The 18,395-nt window shown below is 40.9% G+C and overlaps 1 protein-coding gene across 1 annotated transcript in view; it reads right to left on the bottom strand.

Moving 5' to 3' along the window:
• The window catches only part of LOC124721169 (structural maintenance of chromosomes protein 4-like), a 249,531-nt gene that overhangs the window by 73,888 nt on the left and 157,248 nt on the right, over positions 1 to 18,395 (bottom strand). The window contains exons 14-15 of the mRNA XM_047246005.1: positions 12,359 to 12,485; positions 4,343 to 4,532 (exon numbers count right to left, since the gene is read on the bottom strand). Coding sequence (XP_047101961.1) covers positions 4,343 to 4,532; positions 12,359 to 12,485 — 317 coding nt within the window. The remainder of the gene's footprint in view (positions 1 to 4,342; positions 4,533 to 12,358; positions 12,486 to 18,395) is intronic.

The following is an 18,395-nucleotide window of genomic DNA, read 5'->3' as shown; positions in this document are numbered from 1 at the left end:
GAAAGGCGTGAAACATTCTGTGAGGCAGTTTACGCCTCAGGGTCACCTGTTGCCACCGACATATTGCCTTCGCAGTCAATATCCATTGTGTCTGAGGGTCTTGCGAGATCTAGGTTCTTAGCAGACGCCAGAATCTCCACCGCATCCTCAGACGCAGAGCTTGTAGGTAGTGGTGGTGTGGGTGCCACCACTATTACCTTCGTCTTAAGGGTCTGCTTTTCGGATTTCTCTCACTGCTCCTTGGGTTTCCCTGGCTGGGAGGACTTCACTGACTAAACCTCCGGGATTGAGCATGAGCATGAAGCCCTACGACCAGCTGCCTTTGAGCTCTTCACAACCACTGGCAGGTGTCTCCTTTCCCACTAGCAGAAATGTGGAAGGGATTGACCCAAGGGACCCCTTCCTAGCGAGAGAAGGCGAAGAAGACTTACGCTCCTCCGGCTTAGAAGTGGGGTAGACATCCCAGATGGTTTGGGGGAGGGGGGGGGGGGTGTTGCTGCTCCTGAAGTTAGTAGTGGTGTGGGAGCAACAGGGAGGGAATGCCCCCCCCCCCCCCCAATCAAGGGGGTAGGTGTAGTCTTCCAACTGAGAGGTTACAGGGGATGGCGGAGCTGATGGGGTCAGAACTGTTGCAGCAGCGGTGCAAAATGACGTCTTATGTACAGGATGCAGGCATTCAAATTTTCTCTTAGCCTCATTGTAGGTCAGTTGGTCCAGGGTCTTTTACTCCATTATTTTCCTTTCTTTCTGGAGAATCCTGCAGTCTGGAGAGCAAGGCGAATGGTATTCTCCGCAGTTGACACATTGTGTATTGGGGTGTAATGGGCATCCGCCATGTGATGCATGTGACTCTGGGGGACGACATATGGCCAAACTTCCAGCACTTAAAGCACTGCATCAGGGGAGGGATATAGGGCTTTACATCACAGTTGTACACCATCACCTTGACCTTCTCAGGATCCCTCGGATCCCGGTGGACACGCTGGATGGAATGTACACCTCGCCGCTCTAAATTGGCACGCAGCTCATCGTCGGACAGTAAAAGAAGGTCTCTGTGAAATATGATATCCTGGACCATATTTAAGTTCTTACAGGGCATGATGGTTACAGAAACATCTGCTTGTTGCAAGTGACTAACTCCCGTGACTGGGCAGAGGATGCTGTTTTGATCAAGGCTGACCCCAGATCTCATTTTGGACAAGCCCCCCACCTCCTTGAACTTTTTCTCTAAATGCTCAACAAAAAACTGAGGCTTCATCGTCATGAAAGATGCCCCATCAGCTCTTGAAAATACAAGGTGGCAGGGTGAATAAGATCTGCTGCCATCGTTAGCCTGACATTCCTCCCATGGTGTGGCCAGGGAGGTGAACGATTTGGGGTCTTACTTCTGTGCATTGAATTGAGCTCATGATCGCTTAGAGATTGCTCGTGTTTCACCATCAGCGAGAGATGATGGACTATGCTTCATCGTGTGTCATCCGCCCTGATGCCACCCACTCTGACCAGGGGCACTCCACAAGGGCGCCACAGAACCGCAGCAGAGGCCACCTGGCAGGATGGCCATTGGCGGGAGTCTTGATGCCCCAGGGGGATGGGCATCTACCCCTTGGCATATGTGGGGAGTTAACGGCTCAGGCATCAGCAGAGCGATCCCTGTGTGGTCAGGGGGCTACAACCAACAGGGTACATGGCAGCTCCACCAATACGGACTGGCTACCATGCTGGATATCAGGTGCAAAGAAGTCTATGGTCATCGTCGACGCAGAAATCGACACTGCATGGTGCATGGTGGAAAATGCACCCAGGAAGGTGTCCTCACCCTAGAGATGGAGAATGGGCAGGACTGCAATGCAACGACGAGAAAGTTGGCTGAAGATCTCAATGCACGATGGACACAACGCACATTGTAAGGCGCCCTTCCCCAATTGGCTTGCTCTTTGGGAAAATTTTAAAGAAAGGAGGTCAAACCCTATAGAGGCCCATCACAATAAGGCCAAAACGTGTGAAACTCCTTTTAGTCGCCTCTTACGACAGGCAGGAATACTTCAGGCCTATTCTAACCCCTGGACCCACAGGTGTGTTGCACGTAGACTTGAATGACTGTCAGACAGTTAGACCACTGTTGCCAATTCAGTTTGATTAAATAACCGACAGAATTGCATGAATTACCTGGAATTACCCGCCACTCATTTCGAATTTCATCTACTACCAATATGCTACAATACCAGATGCACTAATATTTACTTAGAATAACTGGAATTAAAGTACATAAAGTTTATCCATATTGATTTTAGTTTGCGACGTGTGACACGCCAAATCTGATTCCCAGTTCCACAAATTGTGGATTTTCTAGGAATTGACTAGTATCTGAATCTAATGATTCTTACGTCTTATGCATCGATTCTTTGTTATTAAATCTCTTATTTTAGAGTTCTCATTTTATCTTTACCGTAGTGCAGTCATATGAAAGTAGATAAAGAAAGGAGCAGAAGAGAAAATTATAGTCAGTCTGAAATTTCTTTGTTTTACTAAAATCAGTTTAACAATTAAGAATACATTTTTGATCTAGAAACACATGCCAGCTGTTTAATATATTCAGTAACAGTTTTGTTATCAATAATCACTCTACAATATGTGAGTGAGTGAGAGAGAGAGAGAGAGAGAGAGAGAGAGAGAGAGAGAGAGAGAGAGAGAGTGAGTGAGTGAGTGAGTGAGAGAGAGAATGAATGAAGAATAGAACTGGTAAAAATAAAAAGGACATTATAAATTATAAGCAGTTGTCAGCAACACATACCCTTCCTTGGTTGACCAAGTCTGAATGCTAGTAAAACAACATGCTTCTCTCTCCTCATCTTTTGTTCCAAGTAATAAAGGCAAGTGTGAACATTTACTAACTTAATAGTGGGAGCATCATCCTATTCCTTTAGTTTAATTGGTAAATAGTACACCCTAGCAGAAAAAATACTTAAGAAGTACTTTTTTTGCAACCGCCCAGATTTTTGCAACCGCCCAGATTTTTGCAACTGTCCCGTTAAAACTGCTCTGGGTAATTTCCCATTTATAAATATCCTGCTCAATGGTTATTTGCCAAGCCCACATCACAACAGGAGAAGGATGGGCTTGCAGCAAGGAACGGGTAGTAGTGCTACAGGAGCTGGAACTCAGTGTTGGTCAAGCATATACTCACTAAAGAGATGGGAGCCTGCTGGGCAGGGGGCAGGGGGAGTTGCTGATATGAGAAGGAAATTATGCTCCAACTGTCCTTTTTCCCTCCTGTCACCGGTTTAGTAGGTTGATAGCACAGTCATTAAAAGCTCAAGCAATACCATAAAAAGAAAATTTTGTAGAAAAATGTATCAGGACTTGGATGTTCAACACAAGTGTGATGTTTCCCATCACTTTCCAACAAATTCAGAAATGGAATTCATCTGCTTGTTCTTTCTGATTAGGTTTCGTCTCAAACAAGACTGCCATGAACAATGGCTTTCCATATAACGTAAAAGGCGTAAAATGGAGTCCCCAAGACAACTTCAAAACAACATCAAAACATCATTTTCAGAAACAAAGGATGAAGCAATGGTCAGAAACTATATAGACTTAAGACAAGCCTATTTCTGCTATCCTAGTAGTTCTATCACAGTGAAAAGAAGTGCTAACACCCATACTCAAAGAATGAATGAAGCAAGAGCAGCCTTTGCAGACCCATGACCCATCTGGAAACTGAAGGAAAAAAGGAGAATGAAGATCTGAATCTTGCAGAACAATTTTCAATCCACACTTTTCTATGGCTGAACAATGGAAGTGCTGGAGGAGCCTTCAAACTTGAAACAGATGTCTGTTCAATTAGTGCTGAGTTTATCCTGGAAACTTCATCACTGCAGACAAATCAGAATCTTAGTACTGGAGTACAAATATCATTGGCCTGAGTTGGAAAAACTCTTAAAGTCAAAATAAAGAGAACACTGACTGTTCAGTGAAGTCTGATGGAACAAAGTAAGGAATACTGAATTTTGTGGATAACAATAAACAAGAAAAGCAATGTGAGTGGGTACAGACAGAAGTAAAAAAAATTCTTACCCAAGGGCAAGCCTGAGACAGGAAAAAAGTAGTAGTGTTTTCCGCTGGCATGAAATAAGAGGATGTTCATCTTTAGTTGCTCTTTACCTTGAATGTAATAAAATTATTACCAACAGCTGATCATCAGAACTACTAGAACTTTTTTAATTGTAAAAGCTTGAAGGAACGTTACTGGTACATTTGTTCCCAAATAAAAGAAGGACTTTTCACAGTTTCATAAATTGATTTTGATGTTACCTAACAGATAATGTTTACTGCCACTTACCTTTCAGCAGTTTTAAGTAGTCCATTTGTTTTCCCTATATCCTGACGCTTTTTCGTTAGTTTCTTTTTACTTTCATCAAGCTGTTTGCGGGCTGTGTCAACTTTTTTACCAACTTCGCCTTCTATTTGTAGATTAATAGATTCCACTTTCACATTTACTTTCTGTGCTTTTTCTAAGGCATCATCATAAGCTGCAAAAATTATGCAACAATAGAAGAGACACCACTTTTGTAAACTACTGAGATAGCCGAGCCTCTTAATAACCCAACCAAGACCAAGGAAGGCCGTATAGTGAAAAAATTCGTGTAGTCACAAATTTTTGTGCTGTGGAAAGAGGGAGTGCCATGAACAACATATTAAAAATCCTGACTGACAGGGTGGAACTGTAGTGGTGGGGTATATTTAACAGTACTTTTTTACGTTTTTCTTGAATAACTAACTGTGACTTCTAGCAAACATTTTTCCCATACAAAATTAAACAAAATCAAATTTATTGCAAAAAGTCACTATTCATTTTTTTCTCTAGGGCTAATAGTTTCCTTGTAGCAGGAGACAAAAATGGTGAAGTTATTAAAATTTTTTCAGTGGTATGAAATCAGCGTTTATCATTAAACGAAGTGGTTTAAGAACAAATGTTAAATTTGTGTACCACATTTAAGTGCAGCAGAATCACTTAAGAGAGAAATTTATGTTCTGTGGTGCGACAGGCTGGAATGGTTATGGGAGGGGAGGTGGGGCGTATCTTAAGCACAAGGGAAGTTACGTCACCATTGTTGTCTAGCACACCCCTCCTTCGTAGGTCTGCAAACTGAAGAGTGAGCAGGTGAGATCCCACTCTTTCTACCCCACTAATTGCACCAACATGCCCAGAAGGGTTTATTTTTCGCAAAATGTGTTAACACTACATGGAATAAAGGTGGGTATTACTAGAAATACTAACATAAGAAATGCGTATGGACAGGATCTGCATAACTCTGCACACTGCTCTACATTGCTAGAGGGCAAATTGATTCTCAGCAATCCTATATGGAAGCTGTAGCAGTCTTTCCTGAAAGGCAATTTTAAAAGCACTGCTCAGTTTTCAGTTTGCAGACAGACAATACCTCTCTGGTATTTTGTCCAGTTCTCTTATGTGAGGAGAAAACAGCTTCACTGGCTTGTTTTTATACAGATGAGCCATTTTCCAATTCATTAATTAAACAACGGACTCTCCATGTAGGAATAACAACAATGCAAGGAGACAGATTGCTAATTACCGTAACTGCAAACTACAGCAGCTCAGGAGGAGTTGGCGGTCGTATGTATGCGAGGTGTACTTGCTTGTGTGAATGAATGGGTGTGTGTGTGTGTGTGTGTGTGTGTGTGTGTGTGTGTGTGTGTGTGTGTTTCTGACAAAGGCTGTGGCCGAAATCTTTTGTGTTAAGTGTCTTAATTGTGCCTGTCTGCAACCTCACACGTCATTTTTACAATAAGCAGTAATCTATCTTTTCATATAACTCATTAATTAAGTGTTTATTTGCAGTTGTTACATGAGCTTTCACATAAAATATGTAAAAATGGCTGAGAAGTTCTTCATTTGTTAAGTGTGATGTCAGCAACCTATGTAGTGTGTTGGTGAGAAAGGGACTAGATCAGTAAATGTGGCACTTTGCTGCTGTCCATTATCGACAGAGTGTTGTAAAGCCATGTAACCTATTGTCACTTGGTGGTGAAGTATTGAAAGAGCAGAAAATAAATATTTTGCAGGCTGTATAATATCCCAGCCATTAATAGTGGAGATATGGAAATCATCATTGACAAATGCATTCTGGCAGCATGATACACTTGAGACAGGTTCTCCAGTGTGGTAGGCAGTTAACAGTTCCAGCAGTTGGGTGTTTTTACATAATCCCGTCTGACAACTCCAAATACATACTCAATAAACTAATAATAAATTCACATACAAACAGGAGGTCAGTGAAGTTATTTTGTCTCGTCACATAAGGGAACTGGACAAAAAATGTAGCGAAGACGCAGTGTCTGTAAACTGAAAAGCAAGCAGCACTCATGGCGAGGGAATTTGATTTTCCCAGAAGAATGATACAGCTGCCATCCTGTCTAGAGCATAGAACAGTATGCAGAGATTCACACAGATTCTGTCCATGTGCATTTCTTAATAACTCTTATCTGTATTCCACATAATGTTATAGCACACTTTGTGAAAAATACCCCCCCCCCCCCCCACCTGCAAGGAGCAAATCTGCTTACTCTTCGCCAATGATTCATGAGGCACAGTGCCTAACGGTCGAGACAACATTGTGATACAATGATGCACCCTGTAGCTGCTTCTTCTGATGTAGTGGGACTCTGCCTGGTCGGTCTTCCGTTTGCACACCTAGGAGGATGGAAATGCATGACCACAATCCAGTGTCTTCCATTATCACACAATCATACACTCCACCCTCACATCCTCCCCCATTACACCCAGGAACACCATTTATCCCTTGGTAAAACTCTACTGCATTTATATGGGATACATACATTTAACATTTTTTCTTAACCCACTTCACTTAATGATAAACATTAATTTTATATCAAGGAAACTATTTTTAATACCTGCCGGGATAACCAAGGGTGTTGGAAGATTAACGACAAGGGTTGGTAAGCCAGCTGGCCTGGATGTGGCTTTTGGCTATTTCCCCACTGACTAGGTGAATACTGGGCTGGTACTCGAGTCCTGCCTCAGTTACAAGATTATCAAACATTTAGAAAACTTCTACATGAGTAAATCTACACAAGCAGTTGGGGTACATATAGGGGGTGGGGGTTGTGCCATGTGGTGACACGAAGAGCATTCGCCCACCCCATAAATTAATTGTGCTGATCTTGCATAAGTGCAGGACAAAGGCACTAAAAAAAGAAAGGAGAAACACTATTTTTAATAATCAGAGATTTTCTGGCCCATGCAATATGGTCACTATTAGCCTTAGAGAAAAAATGAACAGAACCTTCTTTGAAGGAAATTTAACACAGTTTTATTTTATACTAGGAGACATTCTTCAGAACCAGTGTTTTTTGAGTTTCTTGAATAACATAAAAAGTTACCTTTAAGACCCCTCCCTCCCACTCACACCCCATCAGTGGGTATTTTTAGTATGTTGTTCATAGCACTGGCCCATCCCACCACAGTACGCAAAATTTTTGACTACACAAATTTTTCCCTAATTTTCCTTCATTGACTAAACTATAATAATTTAATTTCTACATTCAAATGGAGTACAAGATTCAAATGGAGTACAAAAATAATAAAATATTTTTATTTAGTTTCTGCACATTATATGAAGCAAAACATTAAAAATTATTGGTATATTTGTAAATGATGTTTTCTACAGCACTGTTAGCAAAAAGACAGGAACATTACTTCAGCTGGAACATCATCCCAAAGAATAGAAGATCTTCATAACTAAATACAATTTCTTTGTGGAAATGCTAAGCAAATTAAATACAAAATGTTGAAGCTGAAATAATAATCATACTAATACCAACTTGCATAACCAATCAAATGAGGTAATCATTATGAGGGGATACTAAAATCAGTGTTTATAATTGAACACAAAATGCTTTACTGAAATGTTTTAGAGTGTTACATAGAAATAGCATTTTGATAAGCATGCAATACATTGATGCCTAGATACTTTCAACAACCCAAAATACTACAAAAAACTGGAAGCTGGAGACTTTAAGCAAATTTACAGCACTATGATAAAACTGAAATATGTAATGATAAAATTCTTTAGGATTAAATGAGACCACTCATTGGAAAGCATAAGTATTGAGCCATCGACAGCAACACCCCTCCGAAAGAGATATTCCATCACCCACGCAACCTATACAACAGCCTAGTCCACCTGTATACCACTGCAGCTGCCAACCTGTAGGATCATACGCATGTGAAACCCCCAGATGCAAGTCCTGCTGAATCTACCTAGCCAGCACCTTTCTGCCCCATCAGAGGAAGGGCCACCTGTGGAAGTAGCTGTGTCGCACACAAACTCTGCTGCAATAACTGCACAGCTTTTCACGTCAGTATGGCACCCAAAAAGATGTCCACTGTAGTAAATGGCCACTGCCAAACTGTGGCCAAAAGCAAAGTTGAACAACCAGTGGCATAACTAACTTGAATTCAATGGCTGCTTCACACACACACTTTGCGATCTGGATCCTTCCCTCCACCACCATCTATTCTGAATTATGCAGATATGAATTATCCTTGCACCACATCCTTCACTACTTCCTGGCTTCAATCTTTATTAACTTCCTGTCCCCACACCATCTACTTCGACATCTACATCGATACTCTGCAAATCACATTTAAGTGCCTGGCAGGGGGTTCATCGAACCACCTTCACTATTCTCTATTATTCCAATCTCTTATACCGCGCGGAAAGAATGAACACCTATATCTTTCCGTAGAAGCTCTGATTTCCCTTATTTTATAGTGGTGATCATTTTGCCCTATGTAGGTCAGTGTCGACAAAATATTTTCGCATTCGGAGGAGAAAGTTGGTGATTGGAATTTAGTGAGAAGATTGCGTCGCAACGAAAAATGCCTTTCTTTTAATGATTTCCAGCCCAAATCCTGTATCTTTTCTCTCTCCCATATTTCGCGATAACATAAAACGTGCTGCCTTTCTTTGAACTTTTTCGATTTACTCCGTCAGTTCTACCTGGTTAGGATACCACACCGTGCAGCAGTATTCTAAAAGAGGATGGACAAGTGTACGGTAGGCAGTCTCCTTACTAGGTCTGTTACATTTTCTAAGTGTCCTGCCAATAAAATGCAGCCTTTGGTTAGCCTTTCCCCCACAACATTTTCTATGTATTCTTTCCAATTTAAGTTGTTCGTAATTGTAATACCTAGGTATTTAGTTGAATTTACGGCTTTTAGATTAGACTGATTTATCATGTAACCGAAGTTTAACGAGTTCCTTTTAGCACTCATGTGGATGACCTCACACTTTCCGTTATTCAGGGTCAACTGCCACTTTTCGCATCATTCAGATATTTTTTTAAAATCTTTTTGCAGTTTGTTTTGATCTTCTGATTACTTTATTAGTCGATAAATGACAGTGTCATCTGCAAACAACCGAAGACGGCTGCTCAGATTCTCTTCCAAAACTTTTATATAAATAAGGAACAGCAGAGGGCCTACAACACTACCTTGGGGAATGCCTGAAATCACTTCCGTTTTACTCGATGACGTTCTGTCAATTACTATGAACTGTGACCTCTGACAGGAAATCGCAAATTCAGTCACATAACTGAGACGATATTCCGTAAGCACGCAATTTCACTACAAGTCGCTTGTCTGGTACGGCGTCAAAAGCCTTCCGGAAATCCAGGAATACGGAATCGATCTGAAATCCCTTGTCAATAGCACTCAGCACTTCACGTGAATAAAGAGCTAGTTGTGTTTCACAGCAGCGATGTTTTCTAAACAGATGTTGACTGTGTGTCAATAGACCGTTTCCTTCGAGGCAATTCATAATATTCGAACACAATATGTGTTCTAAAATCCTGCTGCATATCGACGTTAACAATATGGGCCTGTAATTTAGTGGATTACTCCTACTACCTTTCTTGAATATTGGTGTGACCTGTGCAACTTGTCTTTGGCTATGGATTTTTCGTCGAGTGAACAGTTGTATATGATTGTTAAGTATGGAGCACAGTCTGGACCAGAAGACTTGCTTTTATTAAGTGATTTAAGTTGCTTCACTACTCTGAGGATATTTACTTCTACGTTACTCATGCTGGCAGCTGTTTTCGATTCGAATTCTGGAATATTTACTTTGTCTTCTATTTTGAAGGCATTTCGGAAGGCTGTGTTTAGTAACTCTGCTTTGGCAGCACTGTCCTCGATAGTATCTCCATTGCTATTGCGCAGAGAAGGCACTGATTGTTTCTTGCCGCTAACGTACTTCACGCACGACCAAAATCTCTTTGGATTTTCTGCCAGGTTTCGAGACAAAGTTTCGTTGTGGAAATTGTTACAGGAGTCTTGCATTGAACTGCGCGCAAAGTTTTAGGCTTCTGTAAAGGATCGCCAATCTTGAGGATTTTGCTTCTGTTTTAATTTGGCACATTTGTTTCGTTGTTTTTTGTTGTTTCTGCAACAGTGTTCTAAACAGTTTGGTGTACCAAGGAGGATCAGCTCCGTCGTTTTCTAGTTTATTTGGTATAAACCTCTCAATTGCTGCCGATGCTATTTCTTGGAATTGAAGCCACATCTGGTGTACACTTAATAATATGGAATGAGTTGAGATTGTCTCTTAGGAAGGTGTCAAGTGAATTTTTATCTACTTTTTTGAATAGGTATATTTTTTGCTTATCTTTCGAGGATTTGGGGATTACAATATTCAGTCTCACTACAACAAACCTGTGTTCACTAATCCCTGAATCGGTTTTGATGCTCGTTATTAACTCAGGATTATTTGTTGCTAAGAGGTCAAGTGTGTTTCCCAACCGTTTGCCATTCGCGGGGTCTCATGAACTAACTGCTGGAAATAATTCTCAGAGAATGCGTTTAGCACAGTTTCGGGTGATATTTTATATGTACCTCTGGAATTAAACACGTATTTTCGCCAACATATCGAGGGTAAATTAAAGTAACCATCAACTATTATCGTATGAGTCGGGTACGTGTTCGAAATCAAACTCAAGTTTTCTTTGAACCTTTCAGCAACTCTATCATCTGAAATGGGAGGTAGGTAAAAGGATCCAATTATTATTTTATTCCGGTTGCCAACAATAACCTCTGCCCAGACTAACTCACAGGAAGTATCTACTTCAATTTCGCGACAAGTTAAACGACTTCTAACAGCAACAAACACACCATCGCCAACCGTGTTTAGCCTATCTTTTCGGAACACCATTAGGTTCTTCGCCACCCGACAGTTTCCTCACTTCCTGTACCAGCAGCCCTCCCAGTCCCTATCTCCTTACCACCTTAAACAAGCGCTGCTTCCCCCAGCTCTGACATCTGCTCACATGCCTACACCGTGCACCTGTCACTCCTCCCTCTCTTATTTCTACCCAACAAACCAACTGCCTCCTGCCAAGCTGCTAGCTACCCACACCCAAGCCCTCTTCTTGACTCCCACCTCCTCCTAATTCACCTGCCAAACAGTAATCCTGGCACTGTGCGTCCAGCTAGCACTATGCAGAGGCAAGCGCACATGCAAATTTTCTTTCCTTTTTGTGTGTCGCTGTCAATGACTCAAAGCTGCTGCTTTTCGATGATTAGGCTCCTTTCTCCTAAGGTATTTATATACTACAAAACTTTCCTACTTTAATGATAAAATTCATCCTTCTATTTGAAAAAAATGTTACTGGATACACTCACTCGAAGGAAGGAAGGAAGGAAGGAAAAATGGATCAACCTAGTGCCAAGCTGTTTGCTATTTTAAATCTACATAGATTAGTGCAGTAAAATCTATGACATGCTTAGTAACACAACTAGATTATGCCGATCTTGAGTATATACAATTTTTTGTAATGTTTCTCAGGATTATACACAGGTTATTGTGCTATACCAAACTAATTCAACAAAAAACTTATTAAAACACTTGGATCCTCAAATCCAATATGCACAACACCAAATACAAATTATGTGAAAAGCATCTCCACATCTAGTCTCCTGTGTTCACGAAACTGGCAGAAATGGTATGCCTCGATTTTTTTGGCCCCAGCTGAATAACTTACTACATATGAGCATAACAACTTAATTACATAGTCGGTCCCAGTTAGGATCCACCACAAACACTGTTTCAATGAACAAGTTCGAAAGCATCCGTAACTGATACTACACGTAACGCAAAAAAATTAAATTTTCTGTAAAATGATCAAATTATTTGACAGTACAAAGGTTATCCAATTACACAATTTCTTTCACTCAGTATACTGAGCGTTTAGTGAGTGTGTGTAGTGTGATTTGCTCGTAATTGTAAACCTAAAAAGGTAACAGTTTGTTAGATACCTTCTTTTGTTTCCTGTAGTCTTGCAGTCAGAGCTTTGACTTTTGATAGTTCAGGTAGAACTTGCTTCACTTTTTGTTCTTGTTTCTTTACCTGAGTCTCGAGGGTAGGCATTTCATCCACCAATGTCTGGAGAAAAAAAATTGTGTACACAAATGATGACACTATTACACAATATGTTCTTACTGAATTTAAGCACATGATGAAATTTTTAATATGTAAACATCCCATTTGTAAGGTTATGATAATAGCGATAATTTTTTTCTTCACTTCTAGGTATTAGCAGGATTTTATATCTACATTCAACATGGTACTTATGGCTGCAACATTATGGTATGTACTGCAGGTACATATGGAAGATAACCAAAATAAATTAACTACAACTCGCAAACTAATATTACATACATTTATGGCTTACAATGTTGCCTAAGGGCAGTGCCAATTCTTTTACTGAATATCACGTCCTCAATAGATTAAAATATGGAAATGCCTGGTTGCACCACCAAACACCAGATGATATTCCCCTTGTTCCATGTAGCCTGCAGTAAGCTTGGTGTAACTGATGCCATAGCAAACCTTAAGTGATCTTTCAGGTGCTGATCACATTTGGTCTTTTTACACATAATACCACGAGAAAAAATTTTAATGCAGTAATTCGCTGTCAAGACTGAAATGTGACAGAGCTTCATCTACCTGGAAGATCGTTTTATGTGGTAGTTGTGGGAAAGACATACTGTTCCAAGCCTACCCAAGCACAAAATTCCCGTTACTGTCAGTTTTAAGAAGAAGAAGAAGAAGAAGAAGAAGAAGAATCCACATGTGAGACGTGGATTTTCACTGCCCACATTCTATCCCACTAATATGAGACACAGCTTCATCAGAGAAACAACAGTTTGAGGTAATCATATGACATATCAATCCTTTGCAGCATTTCTAATGTGATGTTCATACATACAACTTTGTCATTAGGTTTTACTGCACAAAACATTTGAACCTTCTATGTTCTTAGACTGAGCTTTTAGTACAACTCATCTGTCACTCTTGAACACGAACTAACTGCAAGCTCGCAGTATGAACAGGTTTATACAGGCGCCACTGAAATGCTTCTCTAACATGACTGAAATTTTCTTCGGAGATCTGTGGCATTTCAGAAGATTTTACATGTAGCAGACAACCTGTCGTTCAATGTTTATTGTTCCAGAATCTTTAACAGTTCTTCCTCCCATGCAGCTGACGTTCCTATCGGGTTCTAAAACATCGAAACGATGTAACCAATTGCAAATGTGCTAGTCGCAAAACACACTGAACTTGCTCTTTTAGTGTTGCCATTTTAACTATGGGTTTAAAAAATGGAAATTATATAACCTTGTCAACCACCAGAAAACAAAGCTCCCAGAAATTCTCTTTTTAGAGATGTAACTTGACCACATACAGAAATTAGTTTGAGAGAGAGTTAACTTTTATTTTGGATACCTTTCAACCACACACTTTTACCGCAGTTACCTGAAAGAACTCTAGAATCCACATATTTAACTCTAAGTGCTAAATTACAAATAAAAACAGAATGAACAGAATATAAATATTTAAGAATGGTGATTGCAATCAAAGCCACAGAACCTCAACCAAAACAATTGTTTTAGATATTTTTTGTTTCAAACTACTTCCTCAAAAGCTAAAAGTGATCCATACAGTTTTATGAACTGTTCAGCAATCAGAACATACTGAGATGCCTGCGACACTGAAAATTACACACACTTTAACTGTTTTACCATTCTCTCACAACAGATTCATTTGTTTCATAGTTTGTATCAGTGGCGTTATTTGTGGGTCAACTGAGATGTGTATGAACACAGTAGATTTTGATAGATATCACTTCAGTGGACACTGATGTAAGTTATAAACAACCAACACCTTAATGGGAGCAATTTGATTTTTGGTACTAACTCTTAACACTGGGTTTCCAGTTCAGGCTGCCAATTGTGTAAGACCAAAATATTTGATGATTTACTTTATATGCTGCTTTAAGGGCGGAAGACTAAGCACAGAGTGAACAACATGGAACGTTAACACTACAGTGTTATAATTACCCACCAATAAATTTAAGTCAGCCGAACAATGCACCTTAAATAGAAAATCAATCTAGTGAAATTTCAGCCTGTGGACAAGGATAAAGAACAAGAAAACTGCTGAAAAATTAGTGTGTCCGCTCTCATGTTTCAATGACAAACACTGTTTCACTTAGTACTGCAAAATGTCTTGTCTCCAGTGAGCACAAATTTATGGTTGGTACACTCAAATGTCAGGTGGACCTTACAATCACAATAAAACAAGGGCTGTCTTTTCCGGCAATTTAACAACAAACAAAATTTCCCCTGATAATTATGCAAAAAATACAACCATACTGTCACATAGTGGAAGGTGTAAGTAGATGAATGACGAACACAAATTTCACTCAACGAAGGTTAATTCAGCACGTGCACATACAAGAGCGCAGAGCGAACTTCCTCCGGCCAGAACACATACCGTATACATACAGCTACAGAACATTCCAGTACAATGATTCTTGCAATTTGTGGATATTTCTAGAATGTACTCGAACAGAATATAGAAATTAAAATTGTACAGTTCAGGTGAGTTTTGAACTCACCACCTTTGATGCAATAGTTTAGTATCATATCCACTACACCACAGTGCTATTCAGCTTCTCCTGTGACATTGCTCCGTCCTTAAGAGAACAGTGTCTTGTTGTTACGTCGTCCTAGTCCGGGAACGAGTCATTGGTCCTGCATACTCCAACTCACGATGACTTATGTTCGCCCTGACGGTGATTATCTTAGAACTTCCCTTAACGCTATGTTCTTCGTTGCCTTTCCGCTTGTTGCCTGTCCCTGGAGCTTCGAATTTACCCTGGGTTGCAGGATCCTTGTAGGGCTTCATTTGAAGGATGTGGACTGTATCTCTGATCCTTTGTTGTCTTGTGTCGGAGTCGAAATCTTCAACTTCATACCTCACATCAGAAAACTGTCTTACAACCTTATAAGGTCCAAAGCAGTGCCTGAGGAGCTACTCAGAAAGACCAACCTTCCGAACAGGAGTGAAGATCCAGATAAGGTCACCAGGCTAGTAGACAACAGGGCGGTGGCTCACATCATACCTTCAGCGATTGTTTTCTTGAGCCTGCAGCTTGCGAAGTCGAGCTAACTGCTGAGCTTCCTCAGCTCTGGTTAACACCTGGCCAATGCATTCGTCGTTCACGTCATCAGGATGTGACGGAAACACAGTGTCCATTGTCGTTGTTGCTTCACACCCATGTACCAGAAAAAAAAATGGCAAAAATCCTGTGGTGTCTTGTTTGGCGGTGTTGTAGGCAAATGTCACGAAAGGTAGCACCTCATCCCAGTTGCTCTGCTCAACAATGACGAACATTGATAACATGTTGGCCACCGTCATATTAAGGCATTCAGTAAGCCCGTTAGTTTGCGGATGGTAGGCAGTCTTCATGCGATGAGTAATGTTGCACTGACTGTTTCTCTCTGTCACAAGATTCGACTGAAAAACTTTTCCTCGATTTGTAATTAGAGACTATGGGGCACTTTGTTTTAATACAATGTCTTCCACGATGAATTTTACTATCTCGAATGCTTCGGCTGTTTGCACGGCTTTTGTAAAGGCATAGCGTGTCAGATAATCAGTGCAAACAATACTCCATCTATTGCTATTAGCAGACTCCAGGAAATCGTCCGAGGAGGTCAATCCCAACACACTGGAAAGGTGTTTCAGCTGGTGGAATTGGTATGAGTCAGCCAGGTGGTTTCTGAGGAACTGCCTTTCTTCTCTGGCACTCTCGACAGTGCGACAAAGCGACGGACACTCCTAAATAAACCTGGCCAGAAAAGTCTCTTGCGGATTCTATCGTACGTCTTAATAAATCCTAAATGTCTGGCCTCAGGTGTGTCATGGAATTTCTGTAGAACATCTAAGCACATGTGTTTAGGAATCACCGGTAGCCACCTATTTCTAAACACATCATAGTTTTTCTTACAAAGCAATCCATTGTCCTTTCACATCCTCTGACCAACTTAAGGCAAGCATAATTTGAGATATCTTTGGTCCTCCTCCTGCTCAGTGGAGAGATCCTGGAGTGCAGCGAGACGGTCACTATCTTCATCAAAGTCTTGATGGTCTTGTACAGGGTTTCTTGAGAGACAGTCAGCATCTTGGTGTTTTCTTCCACTTTTGTACACTATGGTAATGTCATACTCTTTAAGACGTAGTGCCCACCTGGTGAGTCATCCTGTTGGATCCTTAAGGCCTGTCAACCAACAAAGTGAATGATGGTCTGTCACAGCTGTGAATGGCCTTCCATACAGATACTGTAGAAATTTGCACATAGCCCAAATCACAGCAAGACATTCTCTTTCTGTAGTTGAGTAGTCTCTCTCAGCTTTTGTAAGCAAGCACAGGCTATAACCGCCTCTTTCCCATCTGAAATTTGCACCAGAACAGCACCGATCCCATACCCACTGGCATCTGTGTGTAGTTCTGTAGGTGCTCTCTCATCATACAGACCAAGTACAGGGTCAGTAGTCAGAGCTTTTCACAGCACATCAAAAGCACCTTGTTGAGCACCACCCCAGATAAATTTTGCATTGGCTTTTAACAACTGTTGGAGTGGCCTGGCTTTGATACAAAAGTCTTTCATAAAACGACAGTAATAAGAACATAATCCAAGGAAGCTTCTCACATCTCTAATACTTTTAGGAATAGCTCTCACCTTTTCTGGGTCTGGCCGCACACCTTTGTTTGACGCAAGGTGCTAAAGTATTTTGATTTCTTTTGCTCCACAGAAACACTTTCTTGGATTAAGTTTCAATCTGGCTTGCTGGAGACACTTAAGAACGGCTCTCAGTCTTTTTGTGTGTTCATCAAATAACTCTGAGAACACTTTAATGTCATCTAAATAACAAAGACACATTGTCCATTTCAGGTGCCTTAGAAGATTATCCATCATTTGTTCAAAAGTTGCTGGTGCATTACACAAACCAAACAGCATTACCTTAAACTCATACAGGCCCTCAGGGGCGATCAATGCAGTTCTCTCACGATCAGCCTCAACTACTTTGATTTGCCAGAAATCTGAGTACATGCCCATGGTTGAGAAAAACTTAGCCCCTTCAGACAATCTAGCGTATCATCAATTCGTGGAAGAGGATAAACATCCTTTTTAGTTATCTTATTAAGCTTCCTGTAATCAACACAAAAGCGCCAATTGATATCCTCCTTCCTGACGAGAACCACTGGTGATGACCATGGGCTCTGCAAAGGCTGAATGATGACGTTCTTCATCATTTTCTCTACCTTGTCGCGAATTATTCGACATTCTGTTGCTGACACACGGTATGCTCTCTGGCTTATTGGTTGATGGTCTCCAGTGCTAATCCGGTGATTCACCATCGATTTGTCTAATTGGCTCTTCACCTGTGGATTGAAGCATTCAGAGAACTCTTGAAGAATGGGAAGTAGCTGCTTCTGTTGTTCCTTAGTGAGATTTGGTGATAGTCGAGCTAGAAGATCTTGTCTCATAGTGGTAGCGCTGATTTCGCCCACAGACTCTGCATGGCAGGTTTCTATGATGCTCAGCTGTTCTGCAATTAACGGCTCAGCAGTTGCTATGCACATACGTCTTGGAAGGATCTGCGGTTCTCAGAGACAGTTAACTATCCACAATTCACCTAATCCGTTCTTGAACGAGACGACAGAGGCTGGGATGACTAAGTTATTCTCCAGTGGTATGCTTCTCCCCACTACAAGGTCCATGGGTTGAGGCATGGCGCGGCACCTTTCTAGCGCTGACTGCAGGAATAATCACTTCATCCAGCACACAGTCTCCACACACTGGGATGCGCATCTTCCTGTCCACAGTACCTCATCACATTTAACATAATCTTCGAGCGACCGCAACCTATAATTGCCTGAGAAGCTTTCAAAAAGTCCCATCCAAGAATGATGTCATGACTACACTCTTGTAAGACAATTAAT

This window comes from Schistocerca piceifrons, chromosome X (assembly GCF_021461385.2).
Source record: "Schistocerca piceifrons isolate TAMUIC-IGC-003096 chromosome X, iqSchPice1.1, whole genome shotgun sequence".
In the NCBI taxonomy this organism is placed as follows: domain Eukaryota; kingdom Metazoa; phylum Arthropoda; class Insecta; order Orthoptera; family Acrididae; genus Schistocerca; species Schistocerca piceifrons.
Note: the sequence above shows the minus strand (reverse complement) of the source record. Positions and strands in the feature narration are given on the sequence as shown.